This window comes from Amblyomma americanum, chromosome 1 (assembly GCF_052857255.1).
Source record: "Amblyomma americanum isolate KBUSLIRL-KWMA chromosome 1, ASM5285725v1, whole genome shotgun sequence".
Lineage (NCBI taxonomy): Eukaryota > Metazoa > Arthropoda > Arachnida > Ixodida > Ixodidae > Amblyomma > Amblyomma americanum.
The window spans coordinates 246,842,104-246,860,388 of NC_135497.1; the positions used below are offsets into that span (position 1 = coordinate 246,842,104).

Below are 18,285 nucleotides of genomic sequence, written 5' to 3' on the forward strand. Positions count from 1 at the left end.
CGTTTGGGAATGGGAGGAATGCGGAGATTTAGGCGATATTCCGATGTAAGTTCAGCGTAACTTGGGGCCGATCTCGGCGGGGAGATCCCAACTTGCTGCAGTACCGCTCGGCCAGCGTGTGTGAGTGAGAGCCGCTCATACTGGGCGGTGAGGGTTGCTTCGATCAGTTCGCTCACGGTATTGGAGATTCCGAGAGCCATGAGCTTATGGGTAGCTGTGGACATGGGAAGACCTAGGGCCGTCTTGTATGCTTTTCGAAGTGACGCGTCTAGCCGTTCGCTTTCGGCACGAGTGAGACGTAAGTAGGGTCCAGAGTAGGTGATGCAAGAGCAGACGAAAGCTTGAACAAGGCGCAGGAGGTTGGACTCTCGCATGCCATGATGCTTGTTGGAGATTCGCTTAAGGAGGCGTCCGATCTGCACAACCGACTGGTCGATGCGTTGGATCGTGATGTTGTTGCTGTTGTTGACCTGTAGATGCAAGCCCAGGATCCTGATGTTGTCTGTTCGAGGAATCGGGTTTCCTTGCACCTGGAGGTTGAGGTCCGGAAGTATCTTTGAAGGGCGTTGTCCCGGGGAAGGAATGATGATATACTCGGACTTTGTCGCCGAGCACGTGAGGCCAACTGTACTTAGATAATCTCCGATCCGTTCGATCGAGGTCTGTAAAATCTCTTCAATCTGGCCGTCACTGCCGCGCGTGATCCAAAGTGTGAGGTCGTCAGCATAAATGCTGTGATGCAGGTGGGGGATGTCGGCCAGTAGCTTCGGCAGGCCTATCAGTGCGACGTTAAAAAGCATCGGCGAAAGTATGGCGCCTTGCGGCGTGCCACGGTTTCCCGGAGAGATGATGGAAGGATCTCCCGTGCCGGCTTTAAGTTGCACTGTGCGGTCGGTGAGAAAGTTTCGGATGTACGCATACATGCGATGTCCGACACCGAGAGCTTGAAGTTGTTGAAGAATCGCCTCATGGAGGACGTTGTCGAATGCCTTGGCAACATCGAGGCCGACGATGACTTTCGTGTCTAGTGTACGTCTCATGACTACCTGATGATGGAGAAGAAGCATAATGTCCGGGGCTGCTAAATGAGGGCGGAAGCCGAACATAGTGTCTGGTAGAAGATGGTTGTCTTCAAGGTATCGTGAGAGTCTGGTCTGGATAACGTGTTCCATCAGCTTCCCAACGCAGGACGTGAGAGAGATGGGACAGAGGTTGGCCAAGGTTGGTGGTTTGCCTGGCTTGGGGATGAGGACTAGATTGGCGCATTTCCACTCTTGAGGGATGGTACCGCTGGCCCAACATTCTTGAAAATAGTCGGTAAGAGCATGAATGGATGCGTCGTCTAGATTCCTAAGCATTTTATTTGAAATGCAGTCAGGACCGGCCGCCGAAGTCGTCTTGAGGCGATTGAGTTCTGCTCGGACCTCCGCTAAAGTGATCGGAGCGTCTAGACAGAGATTTTCCGCGCCCTGATAGAAAGGGAGGTTGGTTGTTGGTTCAGTGCGGATGTAAGTATTTATAAGCTCTTGTTTAAGCTCGTCAGACGTGCCAGGATACTGGTGGAAGATTCGCTCGAGCTGTTGGCGTGTTTGGAGCTTGCCTCCTGCTGGGTCGAGTAAATGTCGAAGGAGGTTCCACGTCTTACGAGCGTTTGGAGTGTTGTTCATCTGGTCACATATGTTGTGCCAGCTCTGTCGAGTGAGTTCTATTGCATATTTCTCGATATTCGTATGTGCGCGCGCCAGTCTACGTCGGATATTGCGGTCCCATTTCCGAGTGGCAAGTAGAGCTTCGAGCGACTTCTTGCGCTCCCACAGATGGGCGTAGTAGCGGTCGCAGTGTGGGATACTGTCCTCTAACTTGACGGTTTGAGTGGCGTCGGCCACTTGTTTGACAATTTCGGTTGTCCACGCCTTGATATCAGTTATAGCGGGAGGTTTGTCCTGCTGTTTCCTGTGCGTCCGGAAGGAGTCCCAGTCAATCACCTGAGCTGGCCGCGTACATTGCCTGGTGGGCAATTACGATTTCGAGTACGAAGTGATCACTCCCAAAGTTTTCGTGAGTGTGACACCAAGTCGCTTTAACTCCGGAGGTCGTAAAGGCCAGATCCGGCGTTGTATCACGATGTAGGCCCGTACCGTGTCTAGTGGGGTAGGACATGTCCGTGATAAGAGTCAGCTGGTTCATATGCCAGTCATTCCAAAGGCGTCGACCTTTAGCGGAGTCATAGTGGTAGCCCCAAGCGCGGTGATGCGCATTAAAGTCACCGAGAATTGCAGCTTCTTCTGCGGTTTCCGCGTTCTTGGTAAATACTGTAGCGGCCATGAGTGGAGTGGCCGGGTCCTGAGGATGATACCCCACAGATGGCGAATCTGTGGGGGCTGTCTTGGTAGTTGGCTGCATCGACATAGATGATGTCTGGAAGACTCTGCAAGCGTCGATGCAGAGCTCTGGCTCTTGCTTCCCGCCGACCCTGTTGGGTTTGCGGGTTCATGTTCTTGGGTAGAGGTAATATTTTTATATTTTTTCGGATATGGCTAGGAACGGGGCCTGGATGGTCCGCCATAGGCTCCCCTTCGATGCCAAGTCTGTCCAGGATGATTCTGCCCGCTGCAGTGCTGGAGAGTCGAGCCGTCTGTGTTGTTAGGTGGGCTTCCTTAAGTTCAGAAAATGTATTGTGTACTCCCAGGGCGAGGAGTTTCTCGTTGGCTGTGAATTTAGGAAGGCCCAACGCCGTTTTGTATGCATGCCGTATTAGGGTATCGATCTTTTGTTCTTCTCCTTTCTTGAGATGGAGATATGGGAAGGCATATGTAATTTTGTCGATGACGAATGCTTGAAGGAGTTTGTATAGGTCGTGCTCCTTCATGCCTCGTCTCTGGTTGGCGATGCGCCTGATCATGCGCGCCACCCGGTGTGCTGAGCTTTCGAGTCTCCCCAGTGCTACAGTGTTGCGGGAGGTGTTGGAGATGTGGAGTTCTAAGACCCGTATGTTCTCCACTTCATCTATGTTCTTGCCTTGGATCTTAATGTTGATGGGGATCCTGTCTTCAGGTTTCTTGCTCCGCCGTACGATTAGGAGTTCTGATTTTGGTTGGGAACACTCGAGGCCGGCTCTCCTTGCCTCCAACTCAACCGTTTCAGCCGCTGCTTGGAGAGCTTCTTCAATTTGTCCATCGGAGCCGCGGTTCGTCCAGAGAGTTATGTCGTCTGCGTACAGAGTGTGATGGATGTTTTGAATTGCGTTGAGCCTGTCTGGAAGCTTGATTAAAGCCAGATTAAAGAGGAAGGGCGACAAGACTGCTCCTTGTAGTGTCCCTCTGTTACCGAGCCTGATTGGGGTGGATTTCAGTGGTCCAACGGTGATCTCCACCGTTCTATTTTCTAGGAAGGCTTTAACATAATTGTACGCCCGTTCGCCTGGGTTGAGGTCGGCTAGGTGTTTCAGAATGGTATTGTGTGACACGTTGTCGAATGCCTTTTTGAGATCGAGGCTCAATATTGCTCTTGTGTTCTTAATGGAGGGATCGAGTATGTCACGTGATAGCTGGAGCATTATGTCTTGGGTGGAGAGTCCTCTTCTGAAGCCCACCATGGAGTGTGGCATGAGGTTGTGGTCTTCGGTGTAGTCCTGTAGTCTGTTCAGAACCACGTGCTCCATGAGTTTTCCGAGACAGGATGTGAGGGAAATGGGTCTTAGGTTGTCCACGTTGAGTTTCTTGTTGGGTTTTGGAATAAATGTCACTCGGGCATGTTTCCAGCTGCTGGGAATGATTCCTGTCTCCCAGCATACGTTGAAGTAATCTGTGACTGCAGTGACAGATTTCAGGTCCAGGTTACGGAGGACCTTATTCGTAATCAGATATGGTCCTGCCGCTGAGGTTGTTCTAAGCTGGCCCAGCGCTGCCCAGACTTCTGCATCACTGAACGGCTCATCCAGCTGCGGATTTGGTTGTCCCGAATACTGTGGGCTCATTTCTCCGTCGTACGCGGTATTTAGGTATTTGTCCCTGAGGAGGTCCAAGAAGTAGTGTTCGTCCCCGGGGTGTTGATGGATGACTTTAGCGAGCTGTCCTTGCGCAGCCGACTTGGACTGTGTGGGGTCGAGAAGGTGGCGGAACAGGTGCCACGCCCTCTTACTACCCAGTTGTCCGTTCAGGCTGTCACAGGTTTGATACCATTGTTGCCGGGTAAGTTCTATCGCATATTGTTCAATTTCTCTTTCGAGTTGGGCGATTCGACTTCGTAGCCTTTTGTTGAGTCGCTGTCTCTTCCACCTCTTCATAAGACTTTTTTGCCTCCCACATGTGTGCCAATCTTGAATCGAGGTTAGGTTGTGCGGCGTCTGTTGTTGCCGGGTAAGTTCTATCGCATATTGTTCAATTTCTCTTTCGAGTTGGGCGATTCGACTTCGTAGCCTTTTGTTGAGTCGCTGTCTCTTCCACCTCTTCATAAGACTTTTTTGCCTCCCACATGTGTGCCAATCTTGAATCGAGGTTAGGTTGTGCGGCGTCTGTTGTTATTTCGCTTGTGTGCGACTCTACATCCTTACATATTGATTTAACCCAATCTTGGATGTCTTCGATTTCAGTCGGGGCCGTTTGATCCCGTTCTTTCCGAAATTTTTCCCAGTCTGTAAATTTCGTTACCTTCCAGCCCTTCTTCCGAATCTCGGTGCGAAGGGTAATGGCCAGGATGTAGTGGTCGCTGTTTAGATCCGTGCCTGTGTTTCGCCAGGCGGGGTTCTGCACATTCCTGGCTAGCGTGAGGTCCGGGGTGGTGTCTCGGCTAACGCTGTTGCCAGTTCTGGTCGCTGTGCTAGGATCGTTAAGTAGCGAGAGTCCTAATCCTTGGATTTTGTTCCAGAGGATGTTGCCTTTCTTGCTTGACTTCTGGTATCCCCACTCTACGTGTGGCGCGTTGAAGTCGCCCGTAATCACTAGCTGCCCATTCTTGGCTAATTTCGTGGTGGACTCTAGTAATGCCGGGATTTCTCTGGATTGATCTTTTGGGGAGCTGTATAGGTTAAGAACGTATAGGCTCCCCTGCCTCTTTCTGGCGGGAATAATTTCGGCGAGCGTGTAGTCTGCTTGAGAATCGTCGAATTCATGTTGAATGGCCGCGAGTTGGTTACCCACTAGCGTGGCTGTCATTGATGCTTTGTGTGGTATGTTTTTTTTTGTGATATGGTTTTGTATCCTGGTAAACTAACGGGTCCCATCGGTTCTTGGATCGTAAAAATGTCCGGTTTGACTTCTGTGTTTTGAATATAAAGCTGCAGATTGGATTTTTTGCCTCGAAAACCTCTACAGTTCCATTGCCAGATGATGATATCTTGATTACGAGCTGCCACGTTGGGGCACTGTCAGCTGCGTAACGGCGCTCGCTATTGCGCTCACTTGGGCTTGTAATGCCTTGATGGCGTCCATCATTTCTTCTCTGGTCTGTTGTAGGTTCTTGGCGATATCTGTGCATGTCGCGTCTAGCCTATCTGCTCTGGCTTCCAGTTTGTTGACCCTCTCATTCTGCTGGAGAGCTAGCTTGGCTTTAACAGCGAAAGTTGACGTCGGTTGGGACGCCGCGTCTGTTTCAATTCGCTTCTTGGGATTCTGGGCCTCTTGCTGGTCTTTTGGGGCCTGTCTTTTTTGAGCCTTCGGTTGTTCTATGTCCATACTCGCACCTTCGGAAGGAGGGAGGGATTGAGACCTGTCATTAGCGGTTGTCGCGCTTTCAATGTGGCGTTGGGTTTGCGTGAGGCTCGCGAGTTTACTGCCTAGCTCACTGATCTGGGACTGCATGCGTTCTATTAAAATGGCTTGCTCCCTCACCTGATTGCGAAGTGCCTGCTTCTCCGGATCTTCCTGCCACTTGAGAGCCTTTTCTTCTGGCTTTGTCCAGGGGTTCTTGGGGTCCCGCTTCCGGCTGGACGATGGTAGGTCCTGTCGAAGGTCTTGCGACTGGCTGCTTCGTGTAGCAGACTTGCTTCTACTTTGTGGCAGCGGCGGGAAGGACTCCTCCCACTCGTCGCCTAGGGTCAGCGTCTCTTTTTGTCGGGTTCTGTCCCTCGATTGGCGTCCGAAGGTGTAGCTCTGCCCGGTGTTTCGGTCGGCGTTCCTGGCCAGGTCGGGTTTCTGGGTGGCTTGCTGCTTGACGAATTTGAACTTGCAGCTGGTGCTCCCGGTTCTGTGCGCCCCCGTGCAGACGATGCAAACGGGGACGCAGGTTGGTGGTTGTCCCTCATGTGGTGGGGGGTGCTCTTCTCCGCACCTGACGCAGCGGGTTCGTTTTGGTTGACGGCAGATGTCTTGTCGGTGCCCTGTCTTGCGGCAGTTGAAGCAGGCCTCTACTCGGTTGAGAAAGAGGACCACTTTGTCTTGTGCCGGGGTATCGGAGTAGTCGGGGGAGCTCCGTTCCGGCTACCGTAATGATTATATGATTTGTTCTCCCATACCGTCTTGCCGATAGGATAGTCCAGTCGGGGTTGTAGGTGTGGTAGTTATGAACAAGCTGCGCGTCCGTTTCGCCACAATACTCGTTGTGGATGAGGCCTTTTACCGAGAGATCCGGGGAAGGCGCGTAAGCTTTGATGGGGTACTGCTTTTCCCCCATGACGAACGCTTGCAGGTTGAGGTAAGCGTTCGCACGTTTCTCGTTGGGCGTGCTTATCGTGAAGGTGTGGTTTACTGGGTGTTTCTGAAGAATATCTTCGGTAAAGGTGTTGTCGTCGGTAATCTTGGCGGCTTGACGAAACGCTTCGAGCAGTAGCGCTCCGCCATGGGTGGGAAGGTCAAGGGGAGACTGCGGTCTGATTACAATTTTGTAATGCTCTGCCGGTAGCCTCGGGATCGGGGGTCTTCTTCTATGGGGAGGCCTAGGCTTCCTATGGGTAGAGTCAAGGGGCTTGCCTTTCTTCGCGTAGCCTTGGGCGCCAGTAATGACGGCGGCCTCGTCCCCAACGCCGGGCGTCCCGATGGCGGCTCGGCCCGGCGCCGAGCGTCCGTCTTCTTTGTCGACGCCGCGCCGGCGGAATCGTTGCTGGTTCTTGAGTGCCATGGAGGGCCATGTTCCGTCGTTCAAATCATGTTCTGTGATCGGTTCACCCTCGACGGTGACTTCCATGTTGCAGGCGTGTCAGCTCCCTCCGGGGAGCCGAGGTCGTCGGGAGTGGTTACCGCCAGGCGGCCGTACTCGTGCTAGGCCTATTAGGCCTAGCGGCGGAAAAAACGTGGTCGACGCAAAATGCGCCGAAAAATAGGCACACGAGCACTTGCACGCAAACACCGGTCGTCCTCGTGATCCGGACGAGGGCTATTCCGCGGGTGGTAGCCGTAATCCTCGGAGCTCATGCGAAACGCGTCCGCACGCTCTCGCAACGCGGCCCAGTGTCACGCCGAATGCGGCCGCTGTCCGCAACATTTGAACTCATCGACGAGCTGGCTAGGCCTACTTCAGCACTGTCCGCGGCTTCGGCATCGCTTGCCAGTGGCGGCGGACTGTTCTCAATGCCCTCCAAAGGAATGGCTCGCTTCTTTCTTCTGCTGAACTTGTGCCTTGTGGCGAACTTTCCCGTTGGATCAGACATCGTTGCACACTTGTCACAAAGAACGAAGAGACGCGTCGTCGTGTTGCCTGCAGAGTAGAGCAACCGACGGGCGCCTCGCGCAGCCAATCACAGCACGCTTTTTGGTCACGTGCGCTAGCTTGACGAATAAGGCCGCGCGTTGGGACTTTTCTTTGTGCGCGGATTTCGACGTCACCAGCGAACGGTCGGAGCCGTTTGTGGCGGGAAATTGAAGAAAAAAAGCCGCTCTTTCCAACAAAACCAAGATGGCTGCGATCGCGCGCGTGGAAAAAGAGCTATGCGCCGCGACAAAAAGCGTTGTTTTTGTGTAGAATTCAGCTCACAGGGATGTTATAAATTGATCGTGCGCTCAAAATATTGAACCACGGGACTGGAAACCTGGTGAATTTAGGGATTATTAGCTGCAGATCACGAAAAAGTAAGTTTCAAAAGTCGATTTTTTCGCGATTTTTTTTGTCTCAAAGAGCCGTGCCCCCCTTAAAGAAAAATTTTTGTTTCTGCACCAAATTGAATGAAATTAAACATCCTTGAGTAGTGTTTCGTGCTGATTCCAAAAATGTTATTGGTTTCATGATAGGCTGGTTAGTTCCTGAAATACACTTAACACCCTCTCATTAATAGGTATAATTAAGAGAAAATGCTCATTATAAAAGTTGATTAATTGCACTTGGTTACGTTCTAGAAACAGAAAGGGATGAAATGTCGGAAACAGTTTTTTTAATTTTACCCATAAGTAGATTTTAAAGACATTAAAACTCAAGGTACAAATAGTGCCTAACTTGCAGTCAAAAACTAGAGCAAATTAAAAAATTTCTGAACAATAATTACAAATTCTGCTCCCAACATTGCCTAGTCTACACATATGGCTACGTGCTAAAAAAGGAATTGTGGTTCTATCTGCCATAGACGATGAGATATGCTAGTTTAAGATTTGGTATGAGTCCAAAATTTCCATTTTGAGAAAAACAGCAAAAACAAACGAAGTGTTGTTGATGGCAAAGTACTTCAAATTTATTCACAAACTGGCAGTAGCAGACACCTAATAGCGTCCTGGGATGTAGTCTGTCTGACCAGAGTGATTAAAATGGAGATTTTTCAGTGTGCGCTGCAGATTTTCCGCAGATTCAACTCTGTGTAAACTTCTTGAACTGATCGCGCACATTCGGAAGTCGATTTGAGCCGCACGGTCCACCGCAGGCGCCAATATTTTCTTGACATATTTCTGCCAAGTTTTTGAATGCAGACCGTGGTGGGATATATTCATCACCGAAAATATGTCATTCAAAGCGGCACGCTGGTTTCCCGTTGACTCCATTGCGCGCGCGGCGAGGATGTTTACCACGAACGGGCTCACTGCCTGGTCGGTCTCCACACGCGGCGAACTCCATTGAGGTGAAATGTCGCCACAGTTCGTACATGTCAGGGTAAATATGGCGGTGAGGCCATACTCTCTGTCGGATTTTTCAGTCATCGCCATTGCATACTTTGCACTTCACTGACGCCAGCATCTCGTTCACCAAACGCAACCTGACGATGTAGAAGGTGTCGTCGAGTGGGGCAGTTGCGGAGTCTCCCATTCCACTGAAGAACGCTGACTTGCGCTCTGTTGCTGCCGCTGATGCCTTCTGCTGAAGTTTCTCCTGAGCTTTTTTGCCCTTTTCTTCGATCTCCTCAAGGTTGCAGCATTGGGGTATCATGACGAACACGACCGCTGCCCGATGAGGCTTCCGCGACCGGCACCGCAGTTAGGACTAGCTCGGTCAGCACCTCCCGATCCGCTGGCGGAGGTGTATCCACGGCGCTTGCGGTGTCCGCGGTGCTCGAGGTGACCGTGGCGCTCTTCTTCAGGTCGCTAATGAGCGATGTTTTCCTCTTTTTTCTTGTATCTGTGAGTCGTGCCGAACTTTGGCGCCGGCATTGACATCATTGCAAGACGAACCAGTGAACACACCTTGTCAAGATGGCTACCGCTTGTGCTCAACGGACTCTTCCAGCAGACGACACGAGGCCCTTCAGCCAATTATAGCAGCCTTCAGTCATGTGCACCGACAAGCGAATGGCATCGCGCGTTGCGACTGCTTTTTGGCAGCATTTTCTCCCTCATCTAATAAGCATAAAAGAGAGCAACTGTGCGAAATTCAAAACGAAAAGCAGCTCTTCCAAATGAGACCAAGATGGCACCGATCGCTGTAGTGAAACGATAATAGCATATCACGAAAAAGCCATGTTATTGAGCGAAAATCTGCCGAGAGAGAGCTCGGATCCAAGTTTTCTACTTATTTTACAGCTCAAATATTGGCTCTGCAGATTAGAAAATTCACAGGCTGGTAGAGAAACAGCTGCAGATTTCGAAAATTCCATTTTCGAAAAATCAATTTTTTTCGTGATTTTTTTGCCTCCAAGAGCCGTCTCCCCTTTAATTTTTTAAAAATTCAGAAATTTTATGCATGACAAATTTTTTCTCATTGCATAAAGAAATTACAGTGCACAAATTGAGATTTCACAGAGCTGTAATGTGCATATACTGGCGACAAATAGGTGCACAAAGACATCCATATATTTCCCTATATAGATATGGATATGCTTTACTATATGCAGAATGCAGCTACACTATATTTATTGCAATTTTTGGCAGGAATTTGGAGTCAAATTTGGTATAGCAATTATAGTCCTGTCGTAAAGAGACATTCTAAAGAGTATTAATTTTTTAAAAATTCAGAATTATTTTATACATGATACATTTTTTCTCATTGCATAAAAGGAATCACAGCGCACAAAATGAGATTTCTCAGAGCTGTAATGTGCATATACTGGCGACAAATAGGTTCGCGAAAACATCCCTATATTTCCCTATATAGATATGGATATGCTTTACTATATGCAGAATGGAGCTGCACTATCTTTATTGCAGTTTATGGCAGGAAATGGGAGTCAAATTTGTGACAACCTTTGTTGTCCTATCGTAAAGAGACATTCTAAAAAGAGCCGCCGCGGTGGCTGAGCGGTTACGGCGCTTGGCTGCTGGCCCGAAAGACGCAGGTTCGATCCTGGCCGCGGCGGTCGAATTTCGATAGAGGCGCAATTCTAGAGGCCCGTGTACTGTGCGATGTCAGTGCACTTTAAAGAACCCCAGGTGGTCGAAATTTCCGGAGCCCTTCACTACGGCGTCTCTCATAGCCCTAGTCGCTTTGGGACGTTAAACCCCCGTAAACCATAAACCATTCTAAAAAGTATTAATTTTTGGAAAATTGAGAAATTTTATACATGGCTAACTTTTTTTCTCATTTAATAAAAGGAACCATAGTCAGCAAAAAGATATTTCTCAGAGTTGTCGTGTGTATATACTGGTGACAAATAGGTGCACAAAAACATCCCTATATTACCAATGCACGACTTGCAAAAATTTAGCCAAGCAAGATAGGCAAAAATTTACAACAGATTTAAAAAGAATTGAATAAGATCTCTCAACTGAAATTTTTAGTCACCTGGCACAAATATTAATAAAAATTTTGTGCCATGGAGCATCTCTCCTTAATTGCAATTGCATCGTTGTGTAGCTGTTGCTTTTAAGTCATGACTTCATGACACCTACGAAGAGGACGTGCCGCTTGCCCAGCGCCACCCCACATGAGACATCAGGAAGGGGCACCCATTATCATGTGTCTCGTGCTAGTTCCCCTTCATGCTTGCACCGTCGCACTTGTTAAGCGATTTTCACGCGGAGAAGAGGGCCTGCGGCAGCTGCAGTCAGCTCAGACGCTCCTTGGAAGTCAGTGGAGCCGTGCGTCCTCCGATTAGAGATTTAGCATAGCGCAATCCGTTTCCGCAGGGAGCCACTGCGCATGCACAGATCGCCCTGAGTACGCCACAAGCTGCCACTCAGCGGTCAGCTGTTTGCACCAGCCCCGTCGGGACCGTTCAGCTCATGAATGCTGGCGGCACGTGGAAGCGGATCGGGTTATCCTATAGTCGAGCACAACTTTAGGAGGCAGCGGCATTTGCCCCTCAGACGCAGATGCACACGAGCCTCCGCCAATAGGCGCGCACTTCAGGGGACGTCATGAGCCGGACAGCCAGTGACCCCGCCGACGGAGAACATGCCTAACATGGCCGCCCTCGTTTCGAACTGGGCCGAGTCGCGTCAGTTGTGTGTTTCTCACTTCGTCAGAGTGAATTCGAATTGTTTGTGGTCATCTGTCATGCCGGAAGTATTATTGCGAGCTTACGATGGACAATTGTGATGCGTGCGTTTGTTGTGAGCCGTGAGCGGACGAAAAAAGATTACAGCGAACATCGGTGACGCTCCGCTGCGCTTCATCTGGAAACAGGATCCCAGGAAACAGCTCAGCACGCAAACGATCGATCGTTGACAGCAGTATGATAAGATAGCCGAGCGTCTAGCAGGGCGTCTTTCGAGTGTCGTTCGTTGCCGTCGATCTTGCTCCGTAGCAGACGACGCACAGCGTTGTAGTAGGTGCGGAGTTATTTTTCTCGCAACTCATCAAGACACACAAACCTTACTTATACCGAGAAATACGTGTTTTAGAAGCAGTCACAATTTTTTGAGCGGGACTATTTCTTTAGTCGCGGAGGCAGTTGGCTGCTGTGCTTCGGTCATCTGGGCGGGGCCTCTCCTGTCTTCTAAAGTTGTACCCGACTATAAATCTCTCTATCGATACATGCCACCGGGCCATTCGCTGTGTGTGCGCACTGCGGGTAGCACGGTCATAGACATCTGGCAGGCACAGATCTGGGCGCTGCACATTCGCCTGTTCATGTCTGTTGCCACGTGCATGTGCGGACCAGCTCCGGTACACACACAGGAGTGCAGGCACACGACGCGGAGTCGGGGCTTTGTGCGTGCGCCACAGTTGCCATCCTGGAGGAGGTGCGCTGATCCGAAACCACATGAAGCAAGAGTTCCAGAAACGTTATTCACTCGAGGCGAATGCCTGGAGATTTCGAATACCAAACATACAGATTGAATCAAATATTGAATACCTTACCATTCAACCAAATATTTGAGATTATCGAATATTCGCACATGCCTAGTCATTTCCTTTTCCGTTTTGAAAGCAAGCTCGCCGTTCTCATGTAAGCAATGTGTGTTCCCTTTGCTTACGTCCATGTTGTTCTTCAAGCTCGCTGAAACTGTAAGCTCATCAAGGGCTTTTCCAAGTTTGTGCATGGAGCTTTTTCTTAAGGCTTCACTGCATTTTGACATTTTGGGCAGTTTTTTTTTGGGAGGGGGGGGAGTATTTGATAAATCGACCTATGGATTACCCAGGAATTTCTTCTGGTCCCTCGGAATTTGAATTAATGAGGTTTTATTAGCCATCATGGTGTTTTCAGTGGCCCGTTGTGTCACTTCATGATTTCATTTTGTTACTTGTTTTGCGTGACCACATTACACATTGCATACTGTTATGCTGTCTGATCAGGTAGTATACATTTCTGTGCACATTTTTTTTCAGTGGCTAAGACCATGCACTTGTTTTGAAAAGTAAGGGCAACAACATTTGCTTGTTTGTCTTGTTCTGAAATATTTTTTTAATACTGAAGGGTATTTGATTTGCATTATAAGCCATTTTTTTCTTTATATTCATATTCATTTCGTATTAGAAAAAATTCAATATTTATTCACCCCTAATATTAATAGCTTGTATTTGAGCCGAAGTCGTGCCTTTGTCATATTCGCTTGCACTTGTACGCACCACACCTCACGTTACCTTCACCAGAATGGACGAAGTATTTGAGTATTTGAAGTATTTGAGTGATGTGCTCATAAGGAATAAAATGCCTGTCTTTAAGTATTCAGTGCAGTTTTCAAGCTATTGTAATGTTTTTTATTGCTGTTTTGAGCTAACTGCTTGAAATCATTGCCTTTTGAATGGTGCAGCAAACAGTAATGCAAGGACTACAGCCAGACGGAGCTCACCCAGCCGGCGTGATCGGGATATGCGCCATGATGACCGACGTGATCGTTACCGAGACCGAAACAGTGGCCGAGACTTTGACAAGGATCGAAGGCCTTATGACCGTAATCAGGACAGGTTGTGTGATCGAAACTCGGATCGAAACCAGGACAGAATGCAAGACCGGGATCGAGCACAAGACAGGGATCGCATCCAGGATCGCGATCGAGACCGGATGATGGACCGTGACCGTGGTCAAGACAGGTTGCCAGACCGGATACAAGACAGAAATAGGTAATAAAAGAACCAACGGAGCTTGAGGTCAACTTCATGAAGGCCAGTAGTTTTAATAAGGCCTTTAGTAAACCAAAGTGAAAAATATGATGGTTGTACTTGTGGTGCAAAAGGCATTTGAAAGTTGTGGGAAGATTTTTTTTCTGTGGCAATGCATTTTTAGTGACCTGCACACAAACACTTTTAGGCTGTTTTGTCATGCGAGTTTTTGAATATTTCTGCCAAATGGTACTGTTCTGTGTAGTACTGCCCACTGTGCTAGAAGTATTTTAGGAGGCGTGATGGCGCCTCTGCAGGCAAAAAACATTGGTCCTACTATCTGCGTTCTCCTCGAGGTGGTGCTACTTTAAATTGGGCCTCTGCGCCCAGAGAGCAATTACAGGGGCTAGTTGGTGGTTCATAGTGTGGGAACTGCGCTGGACTGAACAAATAAGACACACTTTAAAGGCGACAGACGAAGTGCGAACTTTCAAGCAATTTTATTCCAGATGGGTTACGCTTTTTTATGTGATACAGAGAATGACATGACGATTTTGGTTACAAAGAAAAAATGAAAGCACCACAGGCAAGAACAGCCATCACCCGTGCCCATTGCTCAGCGCGAAGAATTCGGCCACAAAAATTCGCTGTCTTCGAGAGTTGGTGATTTAGTGCAGACAATTTTCTGTACCGGCAGTCCTAATCTTGAACGCTTCGATTATTTCCCATTCTGTTTGTGTTTTTGCGTGTGTTTTTGCGTGGCCTAAGATTGTTGCGTCATCAAAACGTGGCTCGCATTTGCTGCAGTCTTTACAGTGGTGACAATGGGAAGCCAGGTTGCCTGGGTGAGTGATCTGTTGACGCTTGTTGGCATGTTCCATGAGTCTTGTGTTTACGCACCCTCTGGTTATCCAGACGTCGTGCTGGCTTCAGTGGTGCAAAAGGCGCTGAAAAGGTCACTTGAAATGAAGAAGCTGGAAAAGGATAAACCTACGCAAGAAAGAAAGATGTGTCCTATTGTAATTCCGTACATTCACAAGATTTCACATGGACTAAAAAAAGGTAGCGAGCAGGCACGGTATCCCGGTCATATATTCTCCGCACCGAAGAAACTCGTGAGCCTTTGTATAAAAGTTAACAGACCTACAGTGCAACGAAACCCACAGTATAGGATAGCTCTTGAGACAAGATTTGTCGAGTGTGATAAGGAAGTAGTGTACAGCGTGCCATTAAAATGTGGGAAACAATACATTGGATAAACCGGAAGGTGTGTAAACACAAGGTTCATGGAACATGCCGACAAGTGTCAACAGATCACTCACCCAGGCAACCTGGCTTCCCATTGTCACCATTGTATGGACTGCAGAAAATGCGAGCTACATTTTGATGATGCAACAATCTTAGGCCATGCAAAAACACAAACAGAACAGGAAATAATCGAAGCATTCAAGATTAGAACCTCCGGTGCAGAAAATTTTGTCAGCGCTAATTCATTAACTCTCGGAGCCGCCGCGGTGGCTGAATGGTTACGGCGCTCGGCTGCTGGCCCGATAGACAGGGGTTCGATCCCGGCCGCGGCGGTCGAATTTCGTTGGAGGCGAAATTCTAGATGCCCGTGTACTGAGTCACTTTGGGACGTTAAACCCCCATAAACCATCATTAACTGTCGGAGATAGCGAATTTTTGAGGCAGAGTTCGTTGCGCTGGGCAGTGGGCACGGGTGATGGTTGTTGTTGCCTGTGGTGCTTTCATTTCTTCTTTGTAACCAAAATAGTCATGTCATTCTCTGTTTCACATAAAAAGCGTAACCCATCCAGAATAGAATTAATTGAAAGTTCACGCTTCATCTGTCATCCTTAAAGTGTGTCTTGTACAGCGTGGTTCCCACACATCTGCACCCATTGTGAGGCCAATTCCATGCCTCCTTTGGGCTATGCTGTGAACTTGGACACTGCGGCATAGATTTGCTGGTCTTAAGCATACATGGTTAAAATTACACAGCAGTTAGCATTCCAAGCGAATATAGATGGTCTTGAGTGTGAATACGCCATTTATCGCGATGTACCAAACCAGTTGGGGTGCGGTCACTGTGGCCAGGTCCTGTTGTGGTATTGTGTTGTAACTTGGTGCACTCAGCTTGTATCATTTAAAGTTTTTTCTTCCCCGACGTCTGCCACTTGTTTTCAAGAGGCTGGATATTATGTTTTATTATTATTTACTGCTGGTACATGCGGGAAGATGCAGACAGACTGCAGAATCCAAACTAGAAACAGGTGGCAGTTTTGGAGAGTAGAGACCAGATTGCAAAGGGGGCAATGACAGCATGCATTGTAGCATAAGTAGACACAAACTAGGTAAACAGCTTGGGTTAGTTTGTGAAGTGTATTGAACGAGAGGAGAATGGCGGGCGAGAACAACGAATGCAGGGCAGCTATTACATTTGTTACAAACACAAGGAAACATGAAAGGGAAGACTGGAAATAGAACAAAACACACTGCACAAAGGACAGGAAACAAACAAATGCAAAAAAACCAATGCAGTTGGTTAAAAATTATGGCTCATGGCTGCGCAAAGCTTCATAGGCCTCTTACACAGGCGGCCCATCCGAAAAGAATGCCAAATGCAACACATTGCCTGCACGAAGATGGGAACAAACTTGCTCTCTGAATGCTAAACAGGTGGCACAGGAAACAGGTCATAAAGCTGGCAGCGATAGCCAGCAAAACGATGGAGTTGACAAACTATTAGAAAGGGGCTGCCGCACAGCAGGGCGTAAGCTTTTGTGCGCTGTCTTTTTTTTTTAAATTCCTGCTGCCCTGATGGTTTGCTGTGTGCAATAATATTAGCTGGCAGCTAGCTCTCGTGCTGCCTTGATCAGTCTCTTCTGCCGTCTCGCTTGACACTGTGCACCTTTAGGCAAACAATAACGAAAATAAGCTGTGATGATGCAAGGACGGCTGGCCAATAGAAGGATACAAGGTTGAAAAAGGCAAGGAGGGAATTGAGGGCAGTCGGGAACTTGTTGCCAGGCTGAAGGATCAACATTTTGACGCTAGTGGGGGAAGTCGGCGGAAATAAAAAAAAAAGTTAAGAGAAAAAACAGGTTTTCTGGGTATTGGAGCCAAGAGAGACGAAACCTAGCCAACACTTTAACTGTGAAAAAAGGTGTTGATATTTTTGTAGTTTAGCTTAACGTATCACTTGACTTGCCTCTTGTCTTGCTATGGCCTAACATAGGCTGAGAACAACCTAATTCTGAACCGCGTGTAGAGTGAATACATGCAGCAGGATTCGAAGTTAAATGTGCTGCCAAAAAATGAACGAGAAATGAATGACCGCAGTTCCTAACATGGGCACCTTTTCCGATCCTCTGAAAAGACTGTGGCATTGGACTAGCGTGGGCATGATTTGTTTATTGTGCCTAATGGGCTAAGATTTGCAATAGCATAAATCTCGGGGAATACTTGTGTGTCACGAAGCTGTCTATTCTGTTCAAATGGGCTGTCTCTTGTTTTATATCGACGAAACGGGTGGTTGAGTAAATGACTGTTTGCATGAAGGTCGCTATGATGCTCAAAACTAGCAGGGGTCATCTCGAGGTTTATTGTAGTTTGTCGCAAGCTGACCTGTTGGAGGTATTTTTTTTTTATTGACTAAAATGGCCCTGCTCAAACAAGTAGATTCTGAAACAACTGTGCTAATGTCTCTTCACTTATTCTCACTGAAAGGAAAATGCTGTTCCTTATCACAAACTGCCCGGGTAGCACAGAAGCTTTACTACAGTGATACTTTGTTTTGGTGAAATGTTGAGATATTGTAAATGTCTTTTTTTCTAACGTTTCTGAATTGTTGCAAATAAATGAAATAACCTTGCCCTAACCATAATGAAAAATTTTACAGCATTCTCTGTAATGGTTAAGTAACCTTGCTAGAGCATGCTGACCTGCCATTTGATAAGGTACGCAACTTCACGCTTTGCAAGGGCAAACAATGAGGCCGACAATTGATGTCTACAATACACCACTGCCAATACTACTTGCAATTCACTCACCTCTGAACAGATACCATGGACACAAGCTTATATAGCCACAATTGAAAGGTGTCCCATGAGTGACAGTGATGAATGGTTAATAATAATAAGTAGGGGTGTGCGAATATTCGAAATTTCAAATACGAATCGAGTATGTTTCATATGCGGTTCATATTCGTATTCGAGAAATGATATTCGAAAATTCCCGAATACTCGGCAGCGATCATATACCGCGCCGACTTTCGTAAATCTGATTGTTGCAAAAGCGCAATATCTGGGCAAATTATCTGAATATAGAGTTTAAAGTTCCAGGAAAACAATATAAAGGCCCTGTTCTCTTTCTTCCCCATCGTTTATGCGTGGATCAATCGCATTTCGATGCCGCTAGGCTTGACCTTGTGCACAATTCCGCAAGTAGGCTTTCCCACATACCACATGTGCAGCGAACCTACATGGGGGTCGACCCACTTCTAACAATTGCAAC

The 18,285-nt window shown here is 48.0% G+C and overlaps 1 protein-coding gene across 2 annotated transcripts in view; it reads left to right on the forward strand.

Moving 5' to 3' along the window:
* Positions 1–18,285, forward strand: part of LOC144114887 (cell division cycle and apoptosis regulator protein 1-like) — a 145,576-nt gene that overhangs the window by 32,280 nt on the left and 95,011 nt on the right. For both annotated transcript variants that reach the window (XM_077648894.1, XM_077648895.1), the window contains one exon: positions 13,482–13,791. In XM_077648894.1, the coding sequence (XP_077505020.1) occupies positions 13,482–13,791 (310 nt within the window). The remainder of the gene's footprint in view (positions 1–13,481; positions 13,792–18,285) is intronic.